A 25,323-nucleotide genomic window follows, 5' to 3' on the forward strand; every position below is an offset into this window, starting at 1 on the left:
TAAATCTAGCTAACTTTACTCAAATTCTCTACTGGACGACTCCAACCAACCCGGAACTTTTAAGTCAACTAATCATTCCTAAAAAGTTATTGCAAGAAGTTTTCTCTTGTTTTTCCGAACAGTCTATATGTTTCTCTAAGATAAGTCACTTCTGTGGACTGAGCAGGTTCTTTCTGGGGCCAAAAAGGACACTTTCAAATGTTTCACGCTCCGACTGCGGCGGTTCCTGCAGGACAGTAACTGGCCCTCGACTTGTCTTCTCAAACCAGGTAGGTCGCTGTCTGGAAAAAAAGCTCTGCGGCTGACTCTCACACTTCTTTCACTACCCTGTCTTGATTGCGCTCACGTAGGTTTGGTAGTTCATATCCGTTCCAGATAAGTACAGTTAAATAAGTACAATCGGGGTGCTGTTTTATTATCTTCATTTGCATCCATGACTTTTGTAAACTAGCTGTACATAAGTTCCTTTAATATGTGTAAAAGAGAACTTTATTAATGTAATACATGGGTTACATGTCAGTGTAAAATTTGTAACTTATATGTGTATTTTTTGTTTTAATAGCTACAAAGTCAGAATACATTAAAAGCTTGAAGCTTTTGTGTGTGTGTGCGTATGTGTGTGTGTGTGTGTGTGTGTGTGTGGGGTACCCTGTCAGGCTAGGAATTTGAGGCAGCTGAGAGCTTCCCCCTTCACACACACACACAGTAACACAAGCTTTGGCGGGGGGGTGTCTGTCAGTCCAGGGGGTCTGAGACACACTGATTCTGCAGGCTAACAGAAGGTCTGGGCGTGCTATTGGTTTTAAGCTTAATGAAGCAAAGTGCCCCTTGAACACAGGGAATGACAGCTGCTGAAGCTGGTGGACGTTGTAATCGTTATAACTCTTTAAAGTCCGGGTTATATCAGTCCCCTCCACCTTGTAATGTGTGGTTCTGTATGAGAAAGGAAGAACGGTGTATTTGTGTGACAGCTGTACATGTATGTCTGGATGTATTTTCTCTGTACTGTACTGAGATGTTGACCGGATATTTGCCGGGGGTCTGTACCAAACAAGCATCCATTATTTATGATGGCAGGTTGTGCCTCATTTAACTTTATCAAAAAACTGCTGCTCTTGCCATTTGGATATTGCTCTTGGCCATATTGCAATTTTGCTAATATTCTGATAAATGTTTCAGCCCTATTGTAGAGTAAAACTGAAAAATTATTTTTGATAAAACATAACACAGCTGTGGTTAACAATTGTTATACTTACTAATCTGCCATTTTGATTCATCAGTTTATTGTTTGGTCTATAAAAGCTTTGATAAAAAAGACCATCAGGGTCCAAAGTGACACTTTCAAAATGTCTTGCTGTGCCCAAACCCACCATTAAAAGTAAAGATAGCCCATTAACTATCAAACATCTGAGAAAACAAAGAAACATTCACACTTAAGAAATTGGCATTTTGCTTGAAAAAACTCAAACTATCCAAAAAAATAATTGCAGATACATTTATTTGAACTAGTTTAACAACTAAGTACTGAATTGTTTTAGCTCTACAACCTAATTGTCACATCATGTGAAAGTGAATGTCACTGACATTATATTAATAGATAAAACTTAAATTAAACCGTATGCATGACTGCTGATGGTTTTGTTATGCCGTATGGAATCGCTGCACCTCAGCTTGGCTCCTGTTGAAGCAGACACACTCCCTGCAGAAAGTGCAGTTTCAGGTGCCACTTAAAACAGAGGACGTGAAAAACAGGCGCAGACACACTGTGGTTAACCTCTGTTGAGATGAAAACCTCCCTTCTCTCTTGTGCTGTGTTAAGGAAGGGAGAAGTCGAACATATTCAGCATTTTCACTGATCACTGTGTTTGCTGTCGAGAGTCGTGTGCTGAGGAGTAAAACAAACTCAGGGTTGCTTTGAACACAATAAATGTACACAAAATAAGTCTGAAGAGGCCTTTTCACACAGGATTGCTCTGGCTGAGGAAAAAAGAAGACAAGTCACTAGTCACACTGAACCAGTGAGATTACCAGAGCAGGTTTTTGAATGTTTTAATGTCTGATTTGTACTTTTTTCAACAGGACACCATAACAGCCAGTAATGTGTCTAGATTTAGAACAGTATGTGATGCATTTCGTTAATCAGAATGCAGGTTACGGCGTTTACTAAGCTTGTCTTGTTTTGCAGTCGAGGAGCTGATCTTCTTGTCTTGTAGTAATGAAAGGAGAATGTCAGTGCATCCTGAGCTCTTTCCAGTGTTGCGTGAAGTCTGAAGCAAGTACAGACAGGTCATGATGAAGGTAGACTAATAGTGCTTTTTCACTGGTACAGGTTAACCAAGAAGCTGAAATTCCTCAGGATTTGCTAAAATGTTTTAACTCTGTTCAGACATTTGTTGTGTGTGTACAGTGCCTATAAAAAGTAGTCACCCTTTTGGATGTTTTCCCCTTTTATCGCTTTTATAAATGGAATCATAATCAATATAATTTGGCTTTTTTTTTCTTTAATGTCAAAGTGGAAACAGATTTCTACAAAGTAATGTCAATTAATTAAAAATATATAATGTAAAATAAGTGATAATAAATAAAATTATATATATAAATATTCACCCCCTTCAAGTCAGTATTTAGTAGATGCACATTTGGCCACAATCGCAGCACTGAGTCTGTGTGGATAGGTCTCAATCAAGCTTGCATATCTGGACACTGCAATTTTACACCCACTTTTAGTAGGTGTGTTTATCATTCCCGGTTAGTGTATCAGCATGACATAATTTCCTAAATATTGGTATTTTGCCGTAAACCAAAAACTACACTTAAATGTTCATAAATATTTAGCAGAGGGTTAAAAGTTGTGCCTGTACTTATGAAGATATTCAATATTAGCACAATTAATCCAAATATAGTCTGAATCAAGACAAATTTTTCTTCTACTTAGTTTTCTGTAGGAGGTTATGCCAAAGGAAGTAAAGCTTTACCTCCTTTGACACGAACAAATTATAATAATGGATGTGGATTGGAGGTTCTGCAAAACTGAACCAAAACCTTTCTACCAACCAATCAAACTGGCCTACCATCAGAATAATGGTGGTACCACAGAATAGTGATACAGTTGGGCTTCTCATTGAGATCAACCAAATGCAACATCCTGTCATGCAGTAGCTGTGGAAGAGGTCATTTTTACACTATGTATTTCATTATTAACATGCACTTCTGTGGAACTGTTTACAAAACAAAGCCACCTGTCCTTTCAGTCTTTGTAAAGCAACCAAAGCAATGATTTAGGCTGCAGTTAATAGACACATGGACTCAGTTTCTCATTCATCATTATGCAGGTGAGACAGATACTTTGCTTAAAACCTCCTGGGCGTATTTGTTGTTGCAAAGACATGTTCATGCCATTACCCGGAGTTTGTCCCTGTATTTGCTGACTCATAAGCTTCTCTAGAACAAACTTGCATTCCCTGTAAATCTCTTTAAGATTAAGGTTCCAAACTCTAGTCATTTGATGGAGTGACGTTGACCTTTGGCACCAGAACCGATAAAATGATTTCAGCACCCCAGGCTTTGCTTGCCATCTAGTCCATGCAAATGATAAAAAAAAAAACAAACCTGATGTGCTTGTGTGTGCGTATTCTTATTAAAAAAATCAACGGGACTGCAGTGTCAATTGTTCCTGTTGTTAAAAGATTGCCTTCCCCATTTTCATTCTTTCTTTGAAGGTGTTCTTTATCAGGAATGATGCTGCCTCAGGGCAAGTGAGGTGAGAAGACAGTAAAGGCATGTGGTTGTTATGACAGGAGTATTGCTTTGAAACCTGCCGTAAACTGTGAGAGCTTTTTTTTTCCTTTCAGACTGCAGTAACGGTATGTGAACTATCTATGAGATCGAGCGGAGGGCGGGGGTTATTAATCACGCTGAACACAAGCAGACACAAGCTCGACCTCTTTTCCTTCATTGTGAGCTCACTAACATACAGAAGAATTTAGGTCCGACTGTATTGTTTCCATGTGCCGAGAGACGGAGAGAGACAGGGAAGGGGGGAAGGGTTGGAAGCACAACAAGAGCTTCTTCTGTATCCTCTGAGAATGCTTTCTGAAGGCTGAGGAGGAAGTGCTGATGATGTGTGTGTGAGTTGGAAAGGGGAGAAAAGAGTGAACAATCCAGAGTGCATGTAGAGACAGTATTTAGCTCTCAGATTTATTCAGTGCACCATAAATACACAGTGAAAGAGGAACATAGTGTTCCACAGCTTCATGTTGAAAATGGTAGTTGACCGTCACAACTGGGGATGTCATTTCACCTTATGTAGAGATTGCCTCAACCAATCAGAATGACTCATCCCGCATTTTTTTATTATCAACATTCTGCCTACTACCAGTTTAGAGCTCAGATTTGAATGGCATTCTGTGTTTGAGTGAATTGGTAGTCCCATCAGACATACATTGGGTCTCATTTTGGTTAGGGTCCACCTAAAGTTTTCACATAGTTCTTTCTGTTGAAACAGGACAGAAAGGCTGTTTGTTTGGTTTGTTTACTGGAAGGCCTTTATGCCTTAGGCCTTATGGTTTCATGATGTCCATCCATCAGTCCCATTCTTGTGAGAGGGATATCTCAAGAACGCCTTGGGGAAATTTCTTCAAATCTGACACAAATGTCCACTTGAGCTCAAGATTTAACTGATTAGAATTTGGTGGTCAACGGTCACTGTGGCGTCACAATATACGATTTTTAGCCATTACTCAAGAATTCATGCACTAATTAGGACAAAATTTCACACAGATGTCTAACAGTATAAAATGATGACGCGATGACGTGTTATATCCAAAAGGTCAACTTCCTTGTGACATCCTAATGTATTCTGTCCGTTATTCATCAGCACAACACAGGAACAGAAAGGCAGATTGTGGGTGTCCACTTTGAAACTGTGCTGACTGCAGAGATCTTCTGTGCTGCTGGGTTGAGCATGTGTGTGAAGCACCAACGTTTTAGAATTTGTTGCTTCTTTGCAGCAGCATCCATATTTGAAGCATTGTGATTTACTGCTCACTGGTTTTGATGATATTGAGTTTCATGTGATGAAGCCTTCTATCAGTCTTCTGTTCTCCACTGTAAAAATACTCTCTAAATGAAGACACCCTGTTTCTCACTGGAACATGTTCTCTGGAATTGTACATGTCAATATATAACTTCCATTTTGCCAAAATATTTCAGATGAACATGAATGTAAACTGCAACTTGACAGTACAAATTGACAGAGGCATACAACTTTGAGCAATGGCATTCTAGTTTACTCATACTTCTGGTACACGATGAAGTCATGAAAGATTGTCCCTTTTTTATATCAAGTTCCAGGTAGTTAAGGCCATTACGTGACAACGCTTATTTTAACACTTTCATCTCTTTTATTGTCAACAGGGAGAGCAGTGGAGCCAAAAGGTGCCAACATGCCACAACAGAAGGACATAGTGAAGATAGCCATCCAGATGCCTGGGGCCTACCCCCAGCTCATACAACTGGACCAGGTAAGGCACACGCATGTAATTACAAATATTGTCCATTTTAAACACCCAGCTTCTGTATGATTATAGTGTCGTATGCGATACTGTCTGTGCGGTGTCTGCCTGTTCTCAGACATTTTGCTCAGGCTGCTGACAGTGAACCATCGCAGGAATTTCATGACCTTAGTTGATCCTTTCCAGCAGCACTTCCACTCAAGCTGTAGACCCAAAGACTGCTACAGTGGCCATTACGCTAACCTTTGATGAATGTTCAGATATTTGACATAAGTTACTGTGAGTTTAATGTTAGAGACCCTTGCACATAGCTCAGGAGTACTGTTGTTCGAAAACTCCCCGAGGCTGCTCCCACAAAAATCTGCAGCAGCACTGTGACCACAACACACAAAAAAAGTTCACCCATCATTCCATCATTCACCCACCCAGAGCTTTATTCACCCTTATGTTACCATAAACTTGAATGTCAGCATGATGTCTTCATAATGGCTGATAGAACTGCATTTGAGGAGCTTTTGTCTGGATGATTTTTTGTGTAACTGAGATGTTTCTGTGATTAGAGCAACAACAGAGACAACAATAGAAATGTTGCAGCTCAAACACTGAGATAATTGCTGTTACACTGGAAAGTGGAATATGAAGAAGATTTATTGGTGCTATAAATGTTTTGGATGACTGTGTGTTGCATTTGTGACAAAAGTTGATTATGCCCACTTCCTTACCAGTGCGGTTTGACACAGCTGCTGCAGCTCGTGATATTTATAGAAGCCTGACGGTGTCGTTGCCAGTATAATAAACAATTATAATAGCATTGACTGAAAGACCGCAGGCCAATACAGGTACTGAACTACATGTCAGTTTTCAACATTTTTAAATAATTTACTCTCCCTGATGCTTTTTAGCCAACTATAAATAATTATGAGTAAATATTAATAAGTGTGTAAAAAATATGTAAAGGAAGCAGTGTTTTGCAAAATAATTGACAAAATTATTTAAACTCAATTCAGTATTCTAAATTATTTCATCGTTCTTATTTTCATAATGACAGACAAGACCAGACAGTGGTGTTGTCACTGGGCCCATAACTTTCAGCCAATCACATTGCCCAGTGCCTCATAAGCACTATTATTTAACAAGGCTGTCCGGGCTACTCACCTTGCTAGCTGACTAGCTAGGCGGGTGAACGTGGCTTATTACTCAGAATTAAAATGCTGCTAAAATTAGCTCACCCACCCACTGGTTCTATTTGTTCAGCTTTTACAGAATATGACTGAGGCGGAATTCTCCTTGTCTTTCTGAGAAATTGTGGGGAACTTGTATTTCTTTGCACAACACACTACACATGAGTTTAAACTTCATCCTGGACAAGATGGGTGTGTGTCTGACAGTCAGATATTGTACATCATTTGAGAAGGTTGACTGCGAGTGGATTTTACTTGAACTTAATAGACTGTTTGGTAATTTCAGCAGTTGGAAGAACTGAAACTGGCGTGACAACTCAACCTAGTTTCACACACTTTTCAATACTTGATTTTTTTAACCAACCATTTTCCTGACTGTTTTTTTCCTGAATTGTCCGAGTAGCACAACAGCATCAAGTGTTCAGGAGTGCTGATTTGGATGTGAATGCCCATGCTCTACTAAAAATATTTTTATTTTAGATCACAACCAATCCAACTCCAGCTGTCTACACTAAACACATCTGATTGGTCGACCTTCTTGGCTGCCACTAATGACAGGGCAGCCACCGGGTCTACCACAGAACCCAAAGACATTTTGATTGGTTGACCGTCGGGCTGACCACTAATAGCAGGATAGCTGAGAGTCAGACATGGAAGTAGTCTGGCTTTTATTTAAGAAGGATCTGGGCACTGAGGGTAACATTGTTCAGAAAGCGTTGGGGAGCTCTAGGATTTCCTCTTCTCAGCAAACAAGGTTTGCAGCCAGTGAGAATATCTGTGGTACCGTGATCCCATAACGGCATGTTATTACTGAAACATGCATTCAGCTCCCTGACAGAGAAAATACTTTGATAATAGAGCATGCTAAATCCTGTTGTCATGACCCACATGTATGCAGCAGGTGTGTGTTTTTATGAGGTGTTAACATATTGTATGTATGTATCTGACCACATGCTATTGTGTCTTTGTGCAGAAAAAGCCTCTGTCTGCTGTAATAAAGGAGGTGTGTGATGGGTACGTTGTTGATGATAATGATGGATCAGATTTGTTTTGCTGTGCATTGTCTTTCATGTTTGTCTATTATTGTAATAGTTCATTTCAGTTTGTGTATATATGTGTAGCTGGAATCTCCCAGGTCCTGATAACTACGCTCTGCAGTATGCAGATGGAGTACAGATGTACATCACTGAATCGGTGAGTCATGTCTATGTACAAATCCATATAAATATTTATCTACAGCAGTGAATCGGTCGGATAAATGTGTGAGCACATCGTAAAGACTCTGAGGAACACACTTGAGCCAACCCTTCAGATGTTTGTAAATTTAGGACAAAAATTTTGTTAATTGCTGTTAAGATGTAACAGCACAAAGCACTTGAGTCTTAAATGAATTAACTCAATGTAAAGTCAAGATCACACAATACCCTTATTACTATAACATGAATGTGAAATGTGAAACCGATTGAAAAAGCAAAGGGTAGGTAGAGAGAAATTAAGGCAGAGAAAAGCAGCTGGAGCTACCCTCAACCGGTGTCAAGTGACCTTTTGCCACTGAAGGCCCCCCTGCAATTTGGGCTGCAGAAGCTGTTACAATGCCATTAGATGGATGCAGAGAAAGATGGTTTATGATGTTGCTGTTAGACTGAGAAACACGCAGCAGATTTTTACTTTTAGCACTCTTACAGTTGGTGAAAGAATGCTAACTCTAAGGCTTTGAAGTGAGTGAGTTTGTAGTTAAATGCAGATGTTTCAGTTTAAGAGCAGCTTTCTGATGAGTCTGAGGGGCATTTGGCTTGATTGCATGTAAAGTAATGATGTATTTATTTCCTGCGTTATGCCGTAATCTGAGTTCCTTATTAACGTTTTCTCTGCCGATACTTATTCTGATTCTTGAACTCAGGGTAACTGAAAAAAGATTTTGCTGTTTAGTTTATCATAAGTATTTGTGCTGCTTTGAACACCACAATCAAAGTGCTAACTAGTTATATTGTTTTCAAGAGAAGGCAGACAGCTGATAGCTCCAAACCTCTGCAGTTTGCATCAAAACAGTCTAGATGGATAAATAGCACTATGGTGATTTTAGGGTGAACTGTCCTTTTAAAGTTCAAATTATCTACTTTGCTTTGTGACACTTTGTGAAAGTTTCTAAACTTATCTTTGACTTGCATGCCAGTCTCTAACACGCTGGCTTCTGTCTTCTCAAAGTGGACTGAAGTGCAAATGTGAGCGCATGTCTTGAGCAACAAACACACCAGTACAATTTTGGTGACCACAAGTGGAGCTCAACAACAAACATGTGAATCACTTTTGAATGCGTCTACTGGTCGTATGTACATGCATAAAACACTGCAGTGCATCCAGGCTGTCTTGTTTGCGCTGTTTTTTGTATTCTTTGTCTGCTTTTTTCAACTAGAGGTGGATAGTGAAAATTGGTTCATCTAGAAGCCCTTTATATGCTACATCTGTTGGGTTTCTTTTTCTTGTGTTGCAAAGGTTACATGTGATGTCCCTGTTAAATAAACCTGAAATAAATAAATGTGTTATTAGAGCAGAGGAATATCAGCAGGTTGAGTTTGGCCAGTCACATCATTCTTCACATCCCATTTAAGAGCACTGAACATTCTGCTAACGGCCTCTGGCTTCTCCTTAGAGACAGCTGTTTCTGGCCAGGAAGTGCAGGGCTTGTTGCCTTCCTTCAGCATGCACACAAAACAGTTTTATCCTAAAAATGTTCTAACATGGGTTCGCTCATTAAATAATGTCCTCAGACTCTCCTGCCTGCCTCCCTCTTTTACTGACAGCAAGTGGCAGTACTAACTACTGGCCATGGCATTTTGGTGGTTGACTATATTGGTTCAAGTGTGAGGGTTCACTGTGCTGTTTATCTGTCTGTGCGCATAGTTGCTTTTACCATATATATAAATGCAGTATGTGTGTTAGGTTTTCAACAGTTTTAAAATACTTTTTCCCCTGTGTGCGTGTTTGTGTGTTTGTAGAACCGTTTGGACATTAAGAATGGCTGCATTCTGCGTCTGACCAAGGCACCGGTGAGTCTGCATTCAACCAGCCACGCTGCACTTTCACCTCCTCCTCCTTACATTCCTCCCGCCTCTCACCCTCTTACTCTTGTCACTCTCTCATTAACAGTCTAACAGTCACAATTGGCTGCATGTACAGACAGCAGCAACACTGATTTGTCACTGCCAGTCACAAGTAGCTAAGTTTTAAAGAAGACTAATGATACAGTGTCATATGAACAACTAGAAAAGGAGAAAATGGCTGAGTTCGGGGTGTGTGAGCAGATATGTTTCTTTCTGTGTGTTTCCTGGTGAATGCAGGGCCGCTGTGCTGATGACTTGTTCAAGGGCATCCAGAGCTCGGATGCGGGCGTGCGATGTGATTCACTGAAGGAACTGGCAAGCGTTTCCACAGATGTGACATTTGCTCAGGAGTTCATCAGCCGAGACGGACACCTCTTATTGGTCAAGATAGTAGAAGACTCTAATGAGTTAGTACTCTGTGTGTGTGCGCCCATGTGTGTGTTTGTGCTTGCGTATTTTTCTCCCCTGAGGTGGAGTACTGTTTCTCAGATATCAGTACTGCTGATTGATGGGTTAAATGGATCTCACACATGTAGCAGCAAATCCTGCCAAGCTGACTGTGCAGAAAAGTGAAGAAGTGTGCCTGCTGAATGTATTCAGGGCCACAAATATTAGGCTGCAGAAAGACGTGTTTCCTCCCATTTGATCCTGACTCCCTACCAATTTCAGTTAAAACCTGTTAATTATTTTGGGCCGTACCCATTATTGTAAATAACCCTTACAAACCCTTGCTGTAGCATGCAGGGGCAGCACAGTGAGGTGATACCACACAAACAGTCCACCTGAATGCTATTTGTCAGTGTAGACATGTGTGTGTATGCAAATGTTTCTTTCTATGTGTCTCATTCAGGAGCAACGTGATCATGACACACACACTGACAGCCTTCATGGAGCTCATGGATCATGGGATAGTTTCCTGGGAGAACCTCTCGTCTGTCTTCATCAAGAAGGTTCTGCATCAGCCACTTTCTGTCCATCCTCTGATTCATTACAGATTTTTATTTTTCACTTACTGCTGCTGCCCTCATCATTACCACCTTCTCTCTCTCTCTCTCTCTCTCACCCACCTTCTCCTTTCAGATTGCCAGTTTCGTCAACGCCAAGCCAACTGATGCATCCATTCAGCAGGTGTCCCTGGACATCCTGGAGAGCATGGTGCTGAGCAGCCACAGCCTCTTCCTGCAGGTCAAACATGAAGTCACTATGGAGAGGCTCATCGCTCACCTCCAAGTGTAAGCGACAGACATATATAGACTGACTCTTAGAAGCCAATCACAGATTTGTTGAATATACAAAACGTTCCAAACTTGCTTTATGCATGAGCGTATTCTTCTGAAAGCCCAAGTGCGGCACCTATTTAAAGTAACTGCATTCTTTTTTAGATAGATAGTTTAGTCAGTGTAAAAATTGAGACTGTCACTGTTGAGTGAAAGTGAAAGAGAAAACTCTGACAGTGTCACACATCCTAATGGGGAACTGGGTGAGGGTTTGAAAAGTGTCAATGCTAGTGCTGACGATGATGCCGTTTCTGCTATTTATCACATCACCATTTATATGAGAAATGAAACTTTGAAAGCAAGCTTTAAAACTCAGCAGCCTGTTGTCCTTCCTAGACATGCATCATCATATGTTTGTCTCTCTCTCTGACCTCTTTCAGGACGAACCAGCAGATACAGACCAAAGCTATGGCCCTACTCATGGCGTTACTACAAACAGCCGGGGACTCAGACAGACAGGTGCTGCTGCACTCTGTTTCTCACTATTTAATGCTCTTTTCACCTGCTTGCTCTATTTGGAACTATAGAACCTTCAGAGCATGCAGGCAAGTAGGTATTTAGTTTGTTTCGAGGCCTTCCTGAAAGTCTGCTGCGCCCAGTCAGAAGTGCCTGCAGCTGTAAATCAGTATGCACCGCTCATACTTTAACTTTGCTGAGGTTTGTCATTTTCAGTTGTCTTTACTCTTGACTGTAGTGCACTCACACTCTGATAGGAAGCTGATGGGAAGAGAGAGTGACATGCATGTGACTTGGGTTGGAGTGTGGTTATCTGCTCCAGAAGGCCATTACTGTATATGAGAGTCAGGATCCTGTAGGCGCCATTTTTTTCCAGACAGCTGGAAACGACCACATCTGTCTCATTCTGTCTGGTCATCCCAGCTTGTCTGCAGACAGTCGAGGCTTTCTCTCCCTCTGTTCTGTTCCTGCTCCTCTCTCATTGTACGCACACAGTTCCTTCATTCAGCGCTCACGTCTCTTTTCTCTCAGACTCTCTTTGTTACTTGCACGCACACACTTCCTCACTTTTACAGTAGGTCAACAAACGCTCTCTTCTTATCAGCAATTAGTCCTGAACAAAACGAGGTTGGGTAAGAGATGCATGTACCAGCAAGTGGTGGTTTCGTCACAGAGGTCAAAGTCTCGCTCTCTAACCCCTGTCCTGCCCACTAATCACATACCAACTCTGTATCGCCACCCCATGTTAGAAACAAGTCACTGCACCTGAGTAACACATTTTGCTTATGCTCACTTTGTTCTCTTGTTTCTTGCGATCTGTTTTCCAGGACATGTTTGCGTTCCTGAATAAGAAGAATCTGCGCCAGTACATTTATAAAGTAAATCATCCCCTCATTTACATTTACATTTCACATTGTTTTCTGTATCTCAGTGGTAGTATGATGGAAGAAGACTTTGTTGTTGCACAGAGGAATGTAAATAAACTGTTACTGCTATTACCGTTGCAGAACATCATCCACAGTTCTGGCTCAGTCCAGGACGAGATGGCCCACTACCTCTACGTCCTGCAGTCAGTTACTCTGAATCACCTGGAGCCTCGCATGAGGACACCGCTGGACTGTTATAGCCAGGTGAGCTATTACATTTGATTTCTGAAAGAAATCACGAGAATATGTGCATGGCACTGACTAAAGTATTTATAAAAAAACAGTGCTAGTTTAATTATCACCCCTAAAGGTGTCCGCCTGACATCCATCTTCGTACCAAACATTCACCTTGTTTCTGCTTCTTCGCTCTGTCGCTCCAGGAGCAGAGAGACATCCTTCATGGTTTACGTCAGGCAGCATTTGAGACGGAAAGCGAGAACAGTCTGAGCCACGAGAGACGCCGGTCACTCTGCGCCAAAGAGTTCAAGAAGTTAGGCTTCTCTGTAAGTGACTGCTGTTAGAGGTTATTCCACAGTGTTTATGTGCACTGTCATCATCAATAGCAATACTCCATGCTATAGTAGTTTCAGTCTTCCAATTGCTGTGGTTAATGAAGATCATTTCCTTCCAGAACAATAGTAACCCTGGTCAGGATTTGGTGCGAACGCCTCCTGGTCTTCTAGCTTTGGACACCATGTTTTATTTCGCCACACGCTATCCTGACGCCTACAGCAGGGTGAGCATTACTTATCTGCTCTTCATTTGATGATTTGATAAAACATCTCTTTGAACTTTGGCAGTATCATAGTCAGCATCATATCAGCATCTTTGAGTCATTAATCAGGGCATTCCCTAGTTTTAAATGGGAAGAAAAGAAACTCACTCAATGAAGATAGATTTTGATCATCAGTTATTCATGCAGCCCATACGTGTTTCCCTTGTCTGTTACATGCTAAAAGTAGAAATGTTAAGTAAATATAAGGTTACACAATGTTAAGTTTTCATTTGTAATGTTTGCAACACTGTGTTTAATTGTCTCCCCAGTTTGTCTTGGAGAACAGCAGTAGAGAAGACAAACATGAGTGTCCATTTGCCAAGAGCAGCATCCAACTCACACTCATCCTCTGTGAAATCCTTCGTATCGGGGAGCCACGTAAGTTCACCTGTCGTCTACTGAGCATCATGACTTTGTCTGGTCAAACTGATTCTAAAACTACTTATTTTGCATTGTGTTGCTTTTGTCCTCCATCTTCTCCATCTCTTCCTCTTGTTAACAGCCTCGGAGACAGGATCTGACTACCACCCCATCTTCTTCAGTCAGGATCGACTGATGGAGGAACTTTTCTGCATCTGCATTCAGCTGCTCAACAAGACCTGGAAGGAGATGAGAGCCACACAGGAGGACTTTGACAAGGTAGTATAGCATAGCATGACTGTTGTCATTGGCCTAGCAGGAACTTTAGTGCCATGAAGGGAGGCTTTAAAGGCAGGAGGAGGAATGATGAACAAAAAAATCCAGAATTGTGCTTTCTGACCCCAGACACCATCTCACCTCCTTTACATTTATGATAATACTAATATTTGCATATTTTCGACTTATATCTCAGTACATACAGTAAATGCAGCAGTGTCAAAATGTCCATCCATTCAGAAAAATGCAATAAAGCCCCTGCAGGAGAAGTACCATGCTAAAAGGTAGATGACTCTGTTTGTCTGTAGTGCACGCTGTGTTTTCTTTACATACTTGAGGCCAATGTATTCCACTGATGTACAGCTAAATAATAATAATGATGGTGTTTGTCCAAAGATGCTGTAAGAAAACTCTTACCTGAGGCTCAAGAACCAAGGACCAAGTTGTCATGGTTGTGACTATAACATTATGAAGTTGCGTCACAGAAATAGGGAAGATTACGGCTTTACTGAGGGATTTCTTTCACGTTCTACAGTTTCCAGAGCAGATACACAGACAAATGACTGCTGACCTGCTCTAGCACGGCTCCATGGGGCACTGATCATCACTCTGTGTGTAAAAAGATGACACGGAGTATTTCAGATTCAAGCCTGCCATGGACTGTTTACTGCAAATCTAGCAGACAAATCCCGTAACTTAGCAACACTGCGTGTCCCACTGAATATATGGGTTCGGTTGTGGTAGTTTGTCATTACTCTTGACAGACCCAAACCACAAATACTATTCCATAAGTGATGTAGCCACCCACGGTTTCACTCCTTAAATGCAGTGATTACCTCATTCTGTGATTTAAATTCTTAAATTGTTGATTAATATCTTGCACAGTAGCATCATGTATCAGCAGCTCTGAGTGATATAAAAGTAAACAGTAAAACAAGCCCACCCTGAGGTATGTTAATGCACTATGAAGGTCTTCAAACAAATTAAAATTTAACAACCTCCTCCAGACACAGAGTTAAGCTTTAAATGAGGACCTTTTAGGTTTTTAGTTTTTATGGTGGATTTGTGTTAGGTTCATTCTTATGCAAACCACCGTAGATAGAGTTGACCCTGCATTTAGGAACACTGTGACCTTACCACCACAGTGTAGTACAAATACCATGGTAATAGGCTGAGCCAAGCCTTCGGCAGCAGGGTCTTGTCTGGGAGAAATATTGAGAATTCAGCCATTCTGAAAAGGAGAGTGGTAGAGCTTTTGTCTGGAGCCGTATTTCAACTTCACACACAGCCATCCGTCATCAACAAAGTGCTCTCCTAATAGTCATAAAACTCACTGACCTTTTCACCTTTCAGCATAGAGCCAGTGTCCTGAGCGCCGGGCCATCAGACCGGCCTTTTGTTTTTGCTCACGGCCCCCTACCCAGGGTGCTTTGGGGCAAGGACAAAGGGGCTTTAGGTGGACAAAGAGAAGCGTGGTGGGCGGCAGAAACAGAGGGAGAAGGAAATGATGAAAACAAAGCACTCTGGGCATGAGCAGTAATTACACAACAACAGAGGGAACCTAAAACCTCTGGAAACAATACAAGAGCGAGAGAATGAGAGGGTTGGACTGGGAGAGAAACCAAAGAAAAAGAGAGGTGTTGGTGTATGCATCCTCACTAATTTAGGTTTCGTTACTTAGAGAAGTAACTGGAAGTATTTGTGTGGGTGCGACTGCGCCATAAACACACACATGCTACTTCCATCCAATCACGTAAATCTTCTTGCGTAGCTCTATGCACCCGCTGTGATAATGGTCATCCTGCATACATGCACATGCTGCAGAGTTTTTGGGAACAGGGACAGCTGCCAGTCATCGCTCCCATTGGCCAGTTCAGCTAAATGACGGAGAGGCCGTACAGGGCGTGGGGGCGGGTGGGGGCGGGTGTGTGCATGTGTGTCACAGAGTATCAGGGTGTCTGTTTACAAAACACCCACAGGCCTGAACCTCTCCTGTCATGTAGGGGACATCTCTCTGTCTCTGTCACCCTCGTCACTTTTCTCTGATCATTAACGACGAGTGGAATTCGAGGTTGGGATTGAAATATTTGTCCAAATAGTCAGTCCTGAAGGATACAAAGATGGAGGTAAGGTTATCTTTGGTAGTATTTCATGGTCGGAATGTACATTAAGTAGTTTATTTCTTTGTTATTGATTAGTGTAATTGCAGTCCATGTATTAAATGTTATTATTCCAAGTGTAGAAAAAAGTTTACTTTTCATCCATACACGAACTAAATTGTTGAAAGGTAACACATGACAAAAGAAGTGATTTGTAGCATGAGAGTTAAGATGACTTAACAGTGTGGAGTGGCTGTCTGAGGCTCGTGTCATGTGAAAGCTGCTGGACAGTGAGGTTATTTTGGCTCAGAGGGGGCTCGAGTGTGGAGTCACAGTGTGAAACTCTAGTCGCTTGTTTTGTGTCCCCACGTTCACACAATCTAGAATGACCGTCTGGATTTCACTTCCACTGCTGCCTGATGGTTAGACTCTGTCATTTTCCGTGGTCACATTAAAAAAAAACAAAAAACTTTGTTGGACAGTATCAAGTGTTGTCAGATTGGCGCAGAGTTGACATTCATGATTTTGATTTAATGGAAGTGAATCGCTTGTTGGCAGACAACTTGCGGTAGCAAGCAGCCGTTTGTGTAATATCCCATAACTGTGTGGAGAGAAGTCTGGACAGAGCTGCACTGACTGGGTCGAATTACACTTTAGTCACTGATTGTTCACAATCACTGACATTGGGTGTGAACAGGAATGATGTAGGTCAGCAGAGTGTGAGCAGGAGCAGGAAGAGCACGACATATAGCTGGCTCTGTCGTGTACCACTATAGATTTTTCCTCCATAATCAACTGGGGCACGGACACTGAAGGGAGCTATAGATTTTACACACATGCGGGCGCACAGTTTAACTAACTGCACTGAACTCTTGTATCAGGAAAGTCGGGGTCAGCCCCTGTCCCTCTGTGTGAGCTTCAGTCTAACAAGTCATGCAGAATACACACACACACACACACTTAAAAATACATACAAAATCATACTCAGTGGTAGAGCAGCTCAGTCAAGAGGGACTTTAGTTTTTAAGTAAAATGTGTGTTCGATTTGTCATGATGTATAAGGATGAAAGCTGTAACTGCTCAGCGAAATAACCACTCAGTTTGTCCTTCATTGATTGTACTAATTTGGCACGGTTGGTATGAGGATGTTGCAGTTAATCAGGTTGATAAAGGACACACTAATCAATGATGAGCGAGTCAGAGCAGTGGAGATAGGCACAGGCTTACGAGACCGGACAGTGTGAAGCAGGAGGGATTTTGGCTCTTCATCTTTAAAGTGAATATAAGTAGGCTAGAAATAACATGAATGGGACAGAGACGAGGGGTTTGGTTTGAAAGTAATGAAAGAAAGGAAGTGAAGAGCTCTTCCTCAAAGAGCCGGCAAGCTGCCCTTGCTTCAATCCATGGACCGTGTTATGGCCCAGCAGGGTAAACAGAATTAAACTTCCTCATGTGTGTGTTGAAGGTTGAATGTAATGGTTAGTTGCTTTAATGATGTCAGCCAAAATGGTATCAGGTGTTTCCTGCATTTCTCTAATTTTGACTGTCAGAGCTTAATCTTTCCTGTCTTGGTCACATCTGTGTCTTTCCTGTCTGTTCTTTTTAGTATGAGCAAAATCAAAGTAAACAGACACCTGATTGGCTGCCTGTGATGTGTCAGTACACAAAGCAGAAGTTCACCTGTACTTCTGCAAATGTGAGCATGGACGTTCATGGAAACAGTATATTGATATTAATCTGGACCTTTTAACCGCATCACAGTCAGTCTTTCTCTGGAGAAACTTGTGGATGAGGTGATGTGTAACACCCACCAAAAAGAAAACAAAACAAAGAAAGCAAAGCAAAAGAAGAAAAATGATACCCGGACCCTCATTATCTGAGTTGTTCCTTCCTGGTGCTGACCTCTGATTATGTGTACCAGTTTGTGTATCTTACCTCTGTAACCTCATGCAGAAGCTCTATTTCTGAAAGGCCCCTTCAGCCCAGTGGCATTAGTAGGGGAGAGCTGCATGGACCCTGCTCAAATATGAAGAAAAGTCATCTCAACTAAACTATCTGTGTCCCTGTCTCCATCCCCAGGTGATGCAGGTGGTGAGGGAACAGATCACCAGGACGTTGTCCAGTAAGCCGACCTCTCTGGAGCTCTTCAAGAACAAAGTAAATGCTCTCAACTACAGCGAGATCCTCAAACTGCGGCAGACAGAACGGCTGCACCAAGAGGAGACCCTTGCTCCACCCGTACTGTGAGTAGCAGCCTGTGCACCTTCTCGTCGCCTTATTCATTTGCTTCGTCTCAGCTGAAGGCAGAAGATGTCCCTCCTCACTGCAAAGTCATCGGTTCTCACACAGAGTCCTACAGATCACAGTGTACTATGTCTCATGTTCAGAAGCCTTGTGATGTAGTTCAAAAGGGATAATTAACAGCTTAAGTTTTTTTTTTTCTTAAGTTGTATTTCAGAATATAAAAACAATAAAGTATCACAGTGTCTGTACCACAGCCTGATCAGATGCTCTGTTGATGATGACTCCAGGTAGTCTGCTCCCATACTTAACCAGCTGACTGGTCAGCAGCCATACTGTTGTTTATTATGCTGCTGTTTGTAGCTGTAACAGTGTGTTGCCACTATATTAAGGGGTCATCCATATAGGTTGAGTATGTTACCCGTGACGGTGCTCTCCGTGCTGTAGATGCCCATTTTATTTTTCATCAAATCAATGATAGAGGAAAAAAATAAAACATTGTTCAAATGCTGATTATTGTCCCAGAAAAAGCCTTGTACAGTCTTTATTTTTTGTTTGTCTCTGCATAAAACAAAGGGGAAGCTGCTACCATGTTACGAACCATTTTGACGAATTTTGTTGTGTGTTTTTCTTCCAGTGAGCTCAAAGAGCGACTGAAGCCAGAGCTGCTTGAGCTTATCCGCCAGCAGAGACTCAACAGGCTGTGTCAGGGAACAATGTTCAGGAAAATCAGCAGCCGACGCAGACAGGGTAAGACAACGCGCACAGAGACACACACAGCAGACTGTGTCGTTTTCAGCCTAACCTTTGTCATTGTCGGGTTTTCTCAGACAAACTGTGGTACTGCCGCTTGTCACCCAATCACAAAATGCTTCACTACGGTGACGTGGAGGAAGACATGGACAATCCACCAATCGAAACACTGCAAGAGAAGAGTGAGTTGGAGCCGGGCTGGGCAAACTGATCCTGAAGATGAGTGTGAGCCCCTAGTTATCTATCGGAATGAAATGAACTTGTTTTTTTCTGTCCGTGTCTCTTTTTCTCCCTCAGTTCCAGTAGCAGACATCAAAGGCTTGCTCACAGGAAAAGACTGCCCTCACATGAAGGAGAACAAAGGCAAACAGAACAAGGTGAGCAGCACCGGTCTTCTTTTCACATTCTGCTCGAATTCGCCTCCTGTTGGCTGACGTCACACTGTGTTTGTGTATGTGCTGCAGGAGGTGCTGGACCTGGCATTTAGCATCACATATGATGTAGAAGAGTACAGCCTGAACTTCATTGCCCCCTCCAGAACTGATGTGAGTCTTGCTCTGAACCTGACCCCAGTTTTTTTTTTCTTTTCTGTGTGCATTATAATGCACAGTTAGGACATAAGCAGTGTACTTAAGAGGCTTCTTCTGTCTCTCTCAGTTCTGCTTGTGGACAGACGGACTGAGCGTTCTGCTCGGACGGGATATGGGTAGTGAATCAATGCGCAGCGAGCTGGAGATCCTCCTCTCTATGGAGATCAAGCTCCGCCTCCTGGACCTTGAGAACGTCCCCATCCCTGAAAGTGCGCCGGTCGTCCCCAAACCGCCAAGCAACTACAACTTCTGCTACGACTTCAGCCAGACTGAGCAGTAGAGTATGTGCACTGGTTGGAGAGCAACTAGGACGTGTTAATGTGTAAATACATACGTGTGTGTGTCTGAATGAGGCGTGCGTTTGACAAGAGCTGACCTGCGCATACATGCACTTATTCCTATAACAGATTTATATCCCTGACATTAAATTCTTCTTCTGTGGTCTTCTACATCCAAGTGAAACAATGAACAAGTGCAAAACATGACTTTAAACTACATTAGTGGTTGTGTTGTGCACTGCTGCCAGCTGGCTGTTGACTGTACCAATGCTGCACATTATCACTGCTCCTCTTGGAGAGAATGTTTTTCATGATTGCTCTTCCTCAGATGTCTGGAAGCTTCAACGCAGCTCCAAAAGCAACAGAGATGGGGAAAAATGAAATTCTTCTTATACGATACAGCCACTCAAGTAATGGTACTTTAATTTAGTTTTGTAATTCTTTTATATTTCTAAATATATCTAAAACTACGTATGATACATGGAATACTCCTGAGTGTGTATGTACATGTGTGTGTGTGTGTGTATGTGTGTGTGTGTGTGTGTGTGGGCTCATTACCGGTTGGAGCTGTAGACGCTTTAATCTTTGTCTCAGTTCTGGGTGTTTGGTTGCTTTTCTTTAATGGTCAGAAACTACAACAGCTTTTTAACATGTGGGACGTTAGATTTCCAACATGTGAAAGATAGATTATGTTTTCTTCTTTGTTGGACAACATTTTACTTAAATATACTTACAGGTACTCTACTCTGTGTGGATTCCAGTGGATCAGAGATGCTCTGAAAGCTCTGTATGACTGCATTAGGTACCAAACTCACTTTTTTTCCCTCTTGGTTTTTAAACAACAACATGCCACAGTCAATAGTCTGGCAATGAGAAAAACTTGTAACAAGTTTTATATCCAACCAGAAATAGTCCCAGCAAATATGTATGATACAATATGCAATCAGTGATATTTTTCCCAGCTGTCCTGTATCGAATCCTGCATTAATTCAAAAACCGATCAGTTTTATGTGCTGTAATGTACTGTATAATACTATGATGGAGGCAACACTCTCACTCACCATGCACACATTGGTGACCCTGAAAGCAGCTACTCAAGAACTGACCCAGGTTTGCACATAGTGTGTTTGAGTGTTTTCTGCCTTTATTTAGCATCGGGTTATTTTATTTTAGCACAGTCGCTACTGTGCATTCCTGACACACAGTGCCCTGCGATAATGTTCACTTTGAATCATGTGCTTTGCATGACTTCACATGAATAAAAAGTATGAATCATACAGAGAAAAAAAAACCCTCATGTGTGTTTTGCTCATAGCATAGAAGCCAAACTTTGGTTTATTTATAAAAATGAACATCTTTTATCATTGATCTTTCATCGTTACAATCTGTAAGTCTTCCTCTGTCAAAGCAACTCAGACAGCATTAGAACAGTACAAAATTAATAAACAAAGGACATATAGTTTAAAGTGATATTTCTCTAATTAGGCTACAGTGCTAAACCAAGATAACAAATAGATGAATTCAAATTAATCTGACACTACAGTTTGTACTGTTATGGTAAGTTTGGAGTATCCACCAAATATCCAGAGATTTTCATTGAAAAAACATACCACTGTGAGATGATTTGTCTGCAATTTGTGGGATGATGTTCCCTTTCAATAAATTCCTTAAGTCTAAGACTCGGTTGGACTACATTATCACGTTTCCTCATAATGCTGTCATTTTTCATAGAACCTTCAGTATTTAAGCACTATAGAAAGAGAAGCAGGCATGCTGCTGACATCCTCCAAAGTAAAACCTGAGTTCCAAAAAAAAAAAAAAAAACAGTCCACATCTTCTGAAAAACCAAGCAAAATATACTACTTGCAATCATTCCCCTTCAGAGTAATCAGTCTTTATCTTGGTCTGAAAGTTGAACTATTTGAGGACCACTATTTCACTTCATATCCCATCTTTGCCTCTACCTTAGCAGCACACGGTTGTCATTATTAAAATATTTCACCTGTTAAAAAAAAAAATCATATTAAGAAAGACTCAGAAGTGGACAAATAAGAGCATTTATACGAAGTCTGGCTTCCTTTTAGAGCTCAAAACAATAGAAAATTGGAATGTCAGCATATATTTCAATTTCAGTGACATTAGTGAGTAGTTAAAAACTACCCACTAATTAAAAGCTATTAAGCACACACACACACACATATATATATAAATATATATAAAAACCCTGAAACGCCGTGTGTGGACATTACATCAGATGTTTTCCCCTTGTAGTCAACAGTTCATGATTTTTGAATATGGTGGTTTTGATACTGTTGTGTCTGCCCTGTTTGATTGTTTCATACAGGTGATACCTGCCACATATAAAACAGACTTACAGTAGTTCCTACTGTAAACGTTCTGACATCTCCTTCAGTTATTGTGGTCACAGGTCAGTTCACAGGTCAGCAGGTTTTGTTACTAACAAGGCCTGGCCGCAGTCACTCTGAATGCAAGGTAAGATCAGCCCCACCTGTGAATTTGCAATGGAGATTTTCCAAAAAGGGCAGCATTGACTGAAGGAGGTCCACTGTTGCTGCGGAGATGTTTTTGCACCTTGAGATGTCGAGCGTTCGCAGACGGTTACAGTGCTGCGCCAGGAGGAACAAGGATCTGAGGGATTCAAAGGGCAGGAGATTAGGAGTTCATCATTTATGTGGGGCTACAGCCACAGTGGACATGGGGATGCAGGCTGCTCACCTGTCAGTGATGTTATTACAACAGGAGAGGTAAAGATGCTGCAGTCTGTGGAGATACGGTGCAGCCTGAGCCACTCCACAGTCACTGATTCCCGGACAGTGGCTGAGGGAGAGGCTGGTGAGACTGCGGCAGTGCCAGGCCACCGACACCAGGCTGGCATCTGTGATCTCTGGCAGCATGGAGAGAGACAGGCGGTGGAGGTCTGGGTAGCGCACCACCTGAGAAGAGGAGAAACAGCACTGACTCTGGACTTCAGTTTGTGAAATATTCTGCATTCCTGCTACAAACACTTGCTCCCCACCTGTGTGATGCTACTGTCAGTAAGTTTAGGGCAGGCAGAGAGGTCCAGCTCCTGCAGCCTGCTGAGAGTCAAAAGTGAAGCCCCAGCCTTCTGTCTGAACTGCTCCAAGTCATCGTGCGTCAGTAGCTTGGGTCGTTCATCAAATGGCAAACGAGGAGGCTTGAAGAAGCCCATGTTACCAAACGTCCGGGTGAATCTTGGACCGTTGTCTCCCTGTTGAAATCAGAGTATTAATACAAGTGCTGTGGCACTTTTTTTTACTAAAAATACAGTAACTGTAACTGCTAGAGCGTAAGGAAAGCTGTTAACTACTTTTCTTACACCTTCCACATGTGAGCAGTTCTCACCGTCTCCTGGTCAGGGTCACATTTGTTTGTTTCCACCATCCCCAGCAGCCCCAAATCTGTGACTTCATTACACCACCCAAGCCGCAGAACTACTAGCCTCTGCAGGTAGGTGGCGATAGAGCGCACAGACAGGTCAGTCACGTTGACACATGCTGTCAAGTCTAGCTCACGCAGAGTATCCCCAAGAAGCTGGGTGAGAGAGAAAACTGCAAGATCCTGAAAAGAGAGAAGGGATAAGCTTGGTTTTTTCCCTCCATTTTGCATGCATGTAAACACACACATCCTGCATAAACAAACTGGCTGACCTTAATGTAGGTGCAGCTCCTGAGGCTGAGTGTCTCCAGCTGTGCTCTGGCAGCACTGGAGCCAGTCAAGCCTTTCACTATCTCTGTTCCGCTGATGTGCAGACACTCAGACAGATCCAGACTCCTCAGGGACGACACAGACAGGAGGTCAGCGAGGCCTGTGGATGACAACAAATCATCACTTATAAGTATAACAGATTTTTTTAGCAGATGGGACGCTGGGGTGGTTAATGCACACAGAGGGTGTCAAACAGGGGGACATTTCACGGTTAAACACTCCTTAAAGGGACTGTTCACCCCCAAAATCAAAAACACATATTTTTCTTCATAACTGCACTGCTCCTTATCCTGATATCAGCTGAAGAGATGTCTGCCTTCTCTCAAATATAATGGAACTAGATGGCACCTCATTTGTGGTGCTTAAAGCAAAAAAATACATTTCTAAAACATGACAGCAATGTCTCTTTCCAGAAATCATAACCTGGTTTCTCAACACAATGGGCAGACCTTGTTGTGAGTAGTGTCATGTTGGAACTATGTTAAAGCACCACAAGAGTAGATGTTAATTCAACTCTGTTGGGTGTGGGGTAATGAACTCTGTGGCATCTAATGGCTACTAAACAAAGAGGTACACTTTTAGTTTTGTTGTGTTTACAAATCAATCTTCATGTTTATGATACACAAAACACAGTTCACTATGGGCACCTTTTTCAGTGATCCTCCAGTCTTGGGACAAGGAGAGGTGTGTCAGGGTCTTCAGGCCCTGTGCTACGGCCTGTACAGACCTGCTGGTCAACTCAGTGCAGGCACTGATGTCCAGTCTCTGGAGGCTCGGCTGGTACTTAACCAGAACCTCCACTGAGTAGTCGGTCAGCTCCTTACAGCCATGCAGACACAGTTCCTTTAAGACCAAACCTTGAACCTGGAACAGCAAAAACAAAAAAACAACACTAAAAATCCTACAATATGTCTTCTGTGAATGAAACCTCTTTATCTTCAAAGAGGTTAAAGAACATGATACAATCACACTTATACTTTGACCAGTATAAAAGAAAACTATTGTTATAACTTAAGCAATTTAATGTGAGAGAAGTCACTCCTGGCTGCTCAAAAACTAAAGAGGCTGCTGCAGAGGCTTACAGTATCCTGACCTGTGCAATAGTGCGTAATGACTCAGGGGTGATGGCGGTTCTGCTGAGGTCCAAAGCTACGAGAGTGGATTTCTGCTCAGTTAACAACCTCCTTAAGTTCCTCAGTGACAGCAATGCTGACGAATTCTCAACGGCTCCCACCGGACACCCTCGATATGGGTCAAACTCAAAAGCGATATGGCAGCCAGCCAGCGAGAGGCGGCGAAGGCGCGGGGTACAGCCGGTGAGCCGATTGAAGGTGAGGTCAGAGAGGTAGCGTAGGTCGGACAGGTCCAGCTCCTCCAAACCAGACAGGGCTGACCTGACCTGGAACAAGAAGATGGAGTTTAACCCAAACACGACAATAACAACATACTATGGGAAATATGAATGAAAGATTACATTTAACTGCCTTCATCTTCATGATTACATTGATAATCACTGCCAATGCCCTCTCACTCCTCCCCAGAGAACTACAGACATAGAGATGTACAATGAAGAAAAATATCAGTGCAACACCACACCAGACAATCAGCACACGAGATGGACTCTGGCAGTTTGTGCAGAAATTCTCTGGTTGTGCAAACTGACTATTGCATCAGCCGTCTGGGTGGCTGTTCTCAGGCCATCCTGCAGGTGAGGAGGCTGAGGTGCTGGGTTGGCGTGGTTAAATGGGGT

At 42.2% G+C, this 25,323-nt stretch overlaps 2 protein-coding genes across 4 annotated transcripts in view; one reads left to right on the forward strand and one right to left on the reverse strand.

Moving 5' to 3' along the window:
- On the forward strand, positions 1 to 21,523 carry elmo3 (engulfment and cell motility 3). Its single transcript, XM_046395134.1, has 21 exons — positions 1 to 269; positions 5,416 to 5,522; positions 7,668 to 7,708; positions 7,816 to 7,888; positions 9,691 to 9,741; positions 10,033 to 10,202; positions 10,646 to 10,745; positions 10,876 to 11,027; positions 11,453 to 11,531; positions 12,356 to 12,406; positions 12,536 to 12,658; positions 12,835 to 12,957; positions 13,086 to 13,190; positions 13,499 to 13,607; positions 13,732 to 13,868; positions 18,044 to 18,207; positions 18,843 to 18,955; positions 19,036 to 19,140; positions 19,256 to 19,335; positions 19,423 to 19,503; positions 19,616 to 21,523. The coding sequence occupies exons 2-21, from the start codon at positions 5,445 to 5,447 to the stop codon at positions 19,826 to 19,828; spliced, it is 2,148 nt and encodes a 715-aa protein (XP_046251090.1). The 5' UTR covers positions 1 to 269; positions 5,416 to 5,444; the 3' UTR covers positions 19,829 to 21,523.
- lrrc29 (leucine rich repeat containing 29) overlaps positions 21,127 to 25,323 on the reverse strand; it is an 8,442-nt gene continuing 4,245 nt past the window's right edge. For all 3 annotated transcript variants that reach the window (XM_046395137.1, XM_046395135.1, XM_046395138.1), the window contains 7 exons: positions 24,667 to 24,972; positions 24,221 to 24,437; positions 23,516 to 23,673; positions 23,211 to 23,426; positions 22,864 to 23,076; positions 22,563 to 22,780; positions 21,127 to 22,475 (listed from right to left, as the gene is read on the reverse strand). In XM_046395137.1, the coding sequence (XP_046251093.1) occupies positions 22,304 to 22,475; positions 22,563 to 22,780; positions 22,864 to 23,076; positions 23,211 to 23,426; positions 23,516 to 23,673; positions 24,221 to 24,437; positions 24,667 to 24,972 (1,500 nt within the window). In that variant the 3' untranslated portion in view covers positions 21,127 to 22,303. The remainder of the gene's footprint in view (positions 22,476 to 22,562; positions 22,781 to 22,863; positions 23,077 to 23,210; positions 23,427 to 23,515; positions 23,674 to 24,220; positions 24,438 to 24,666; positions 24,973 to 25,323) is intronic.

Source organism: Scatophagus argus, chromosome 7 (assembly GCF_020382885.2).
Source record: "Scatophagus argus isolate fScaArg1 chromosome 7, fScaArg1.pri, whole genome shotgun sequence".
NCBI lineage: Eukaryota > Metazoa > Chordata > Actinopteri > Scatophagidae > Scatophagus > Scatophagus argus.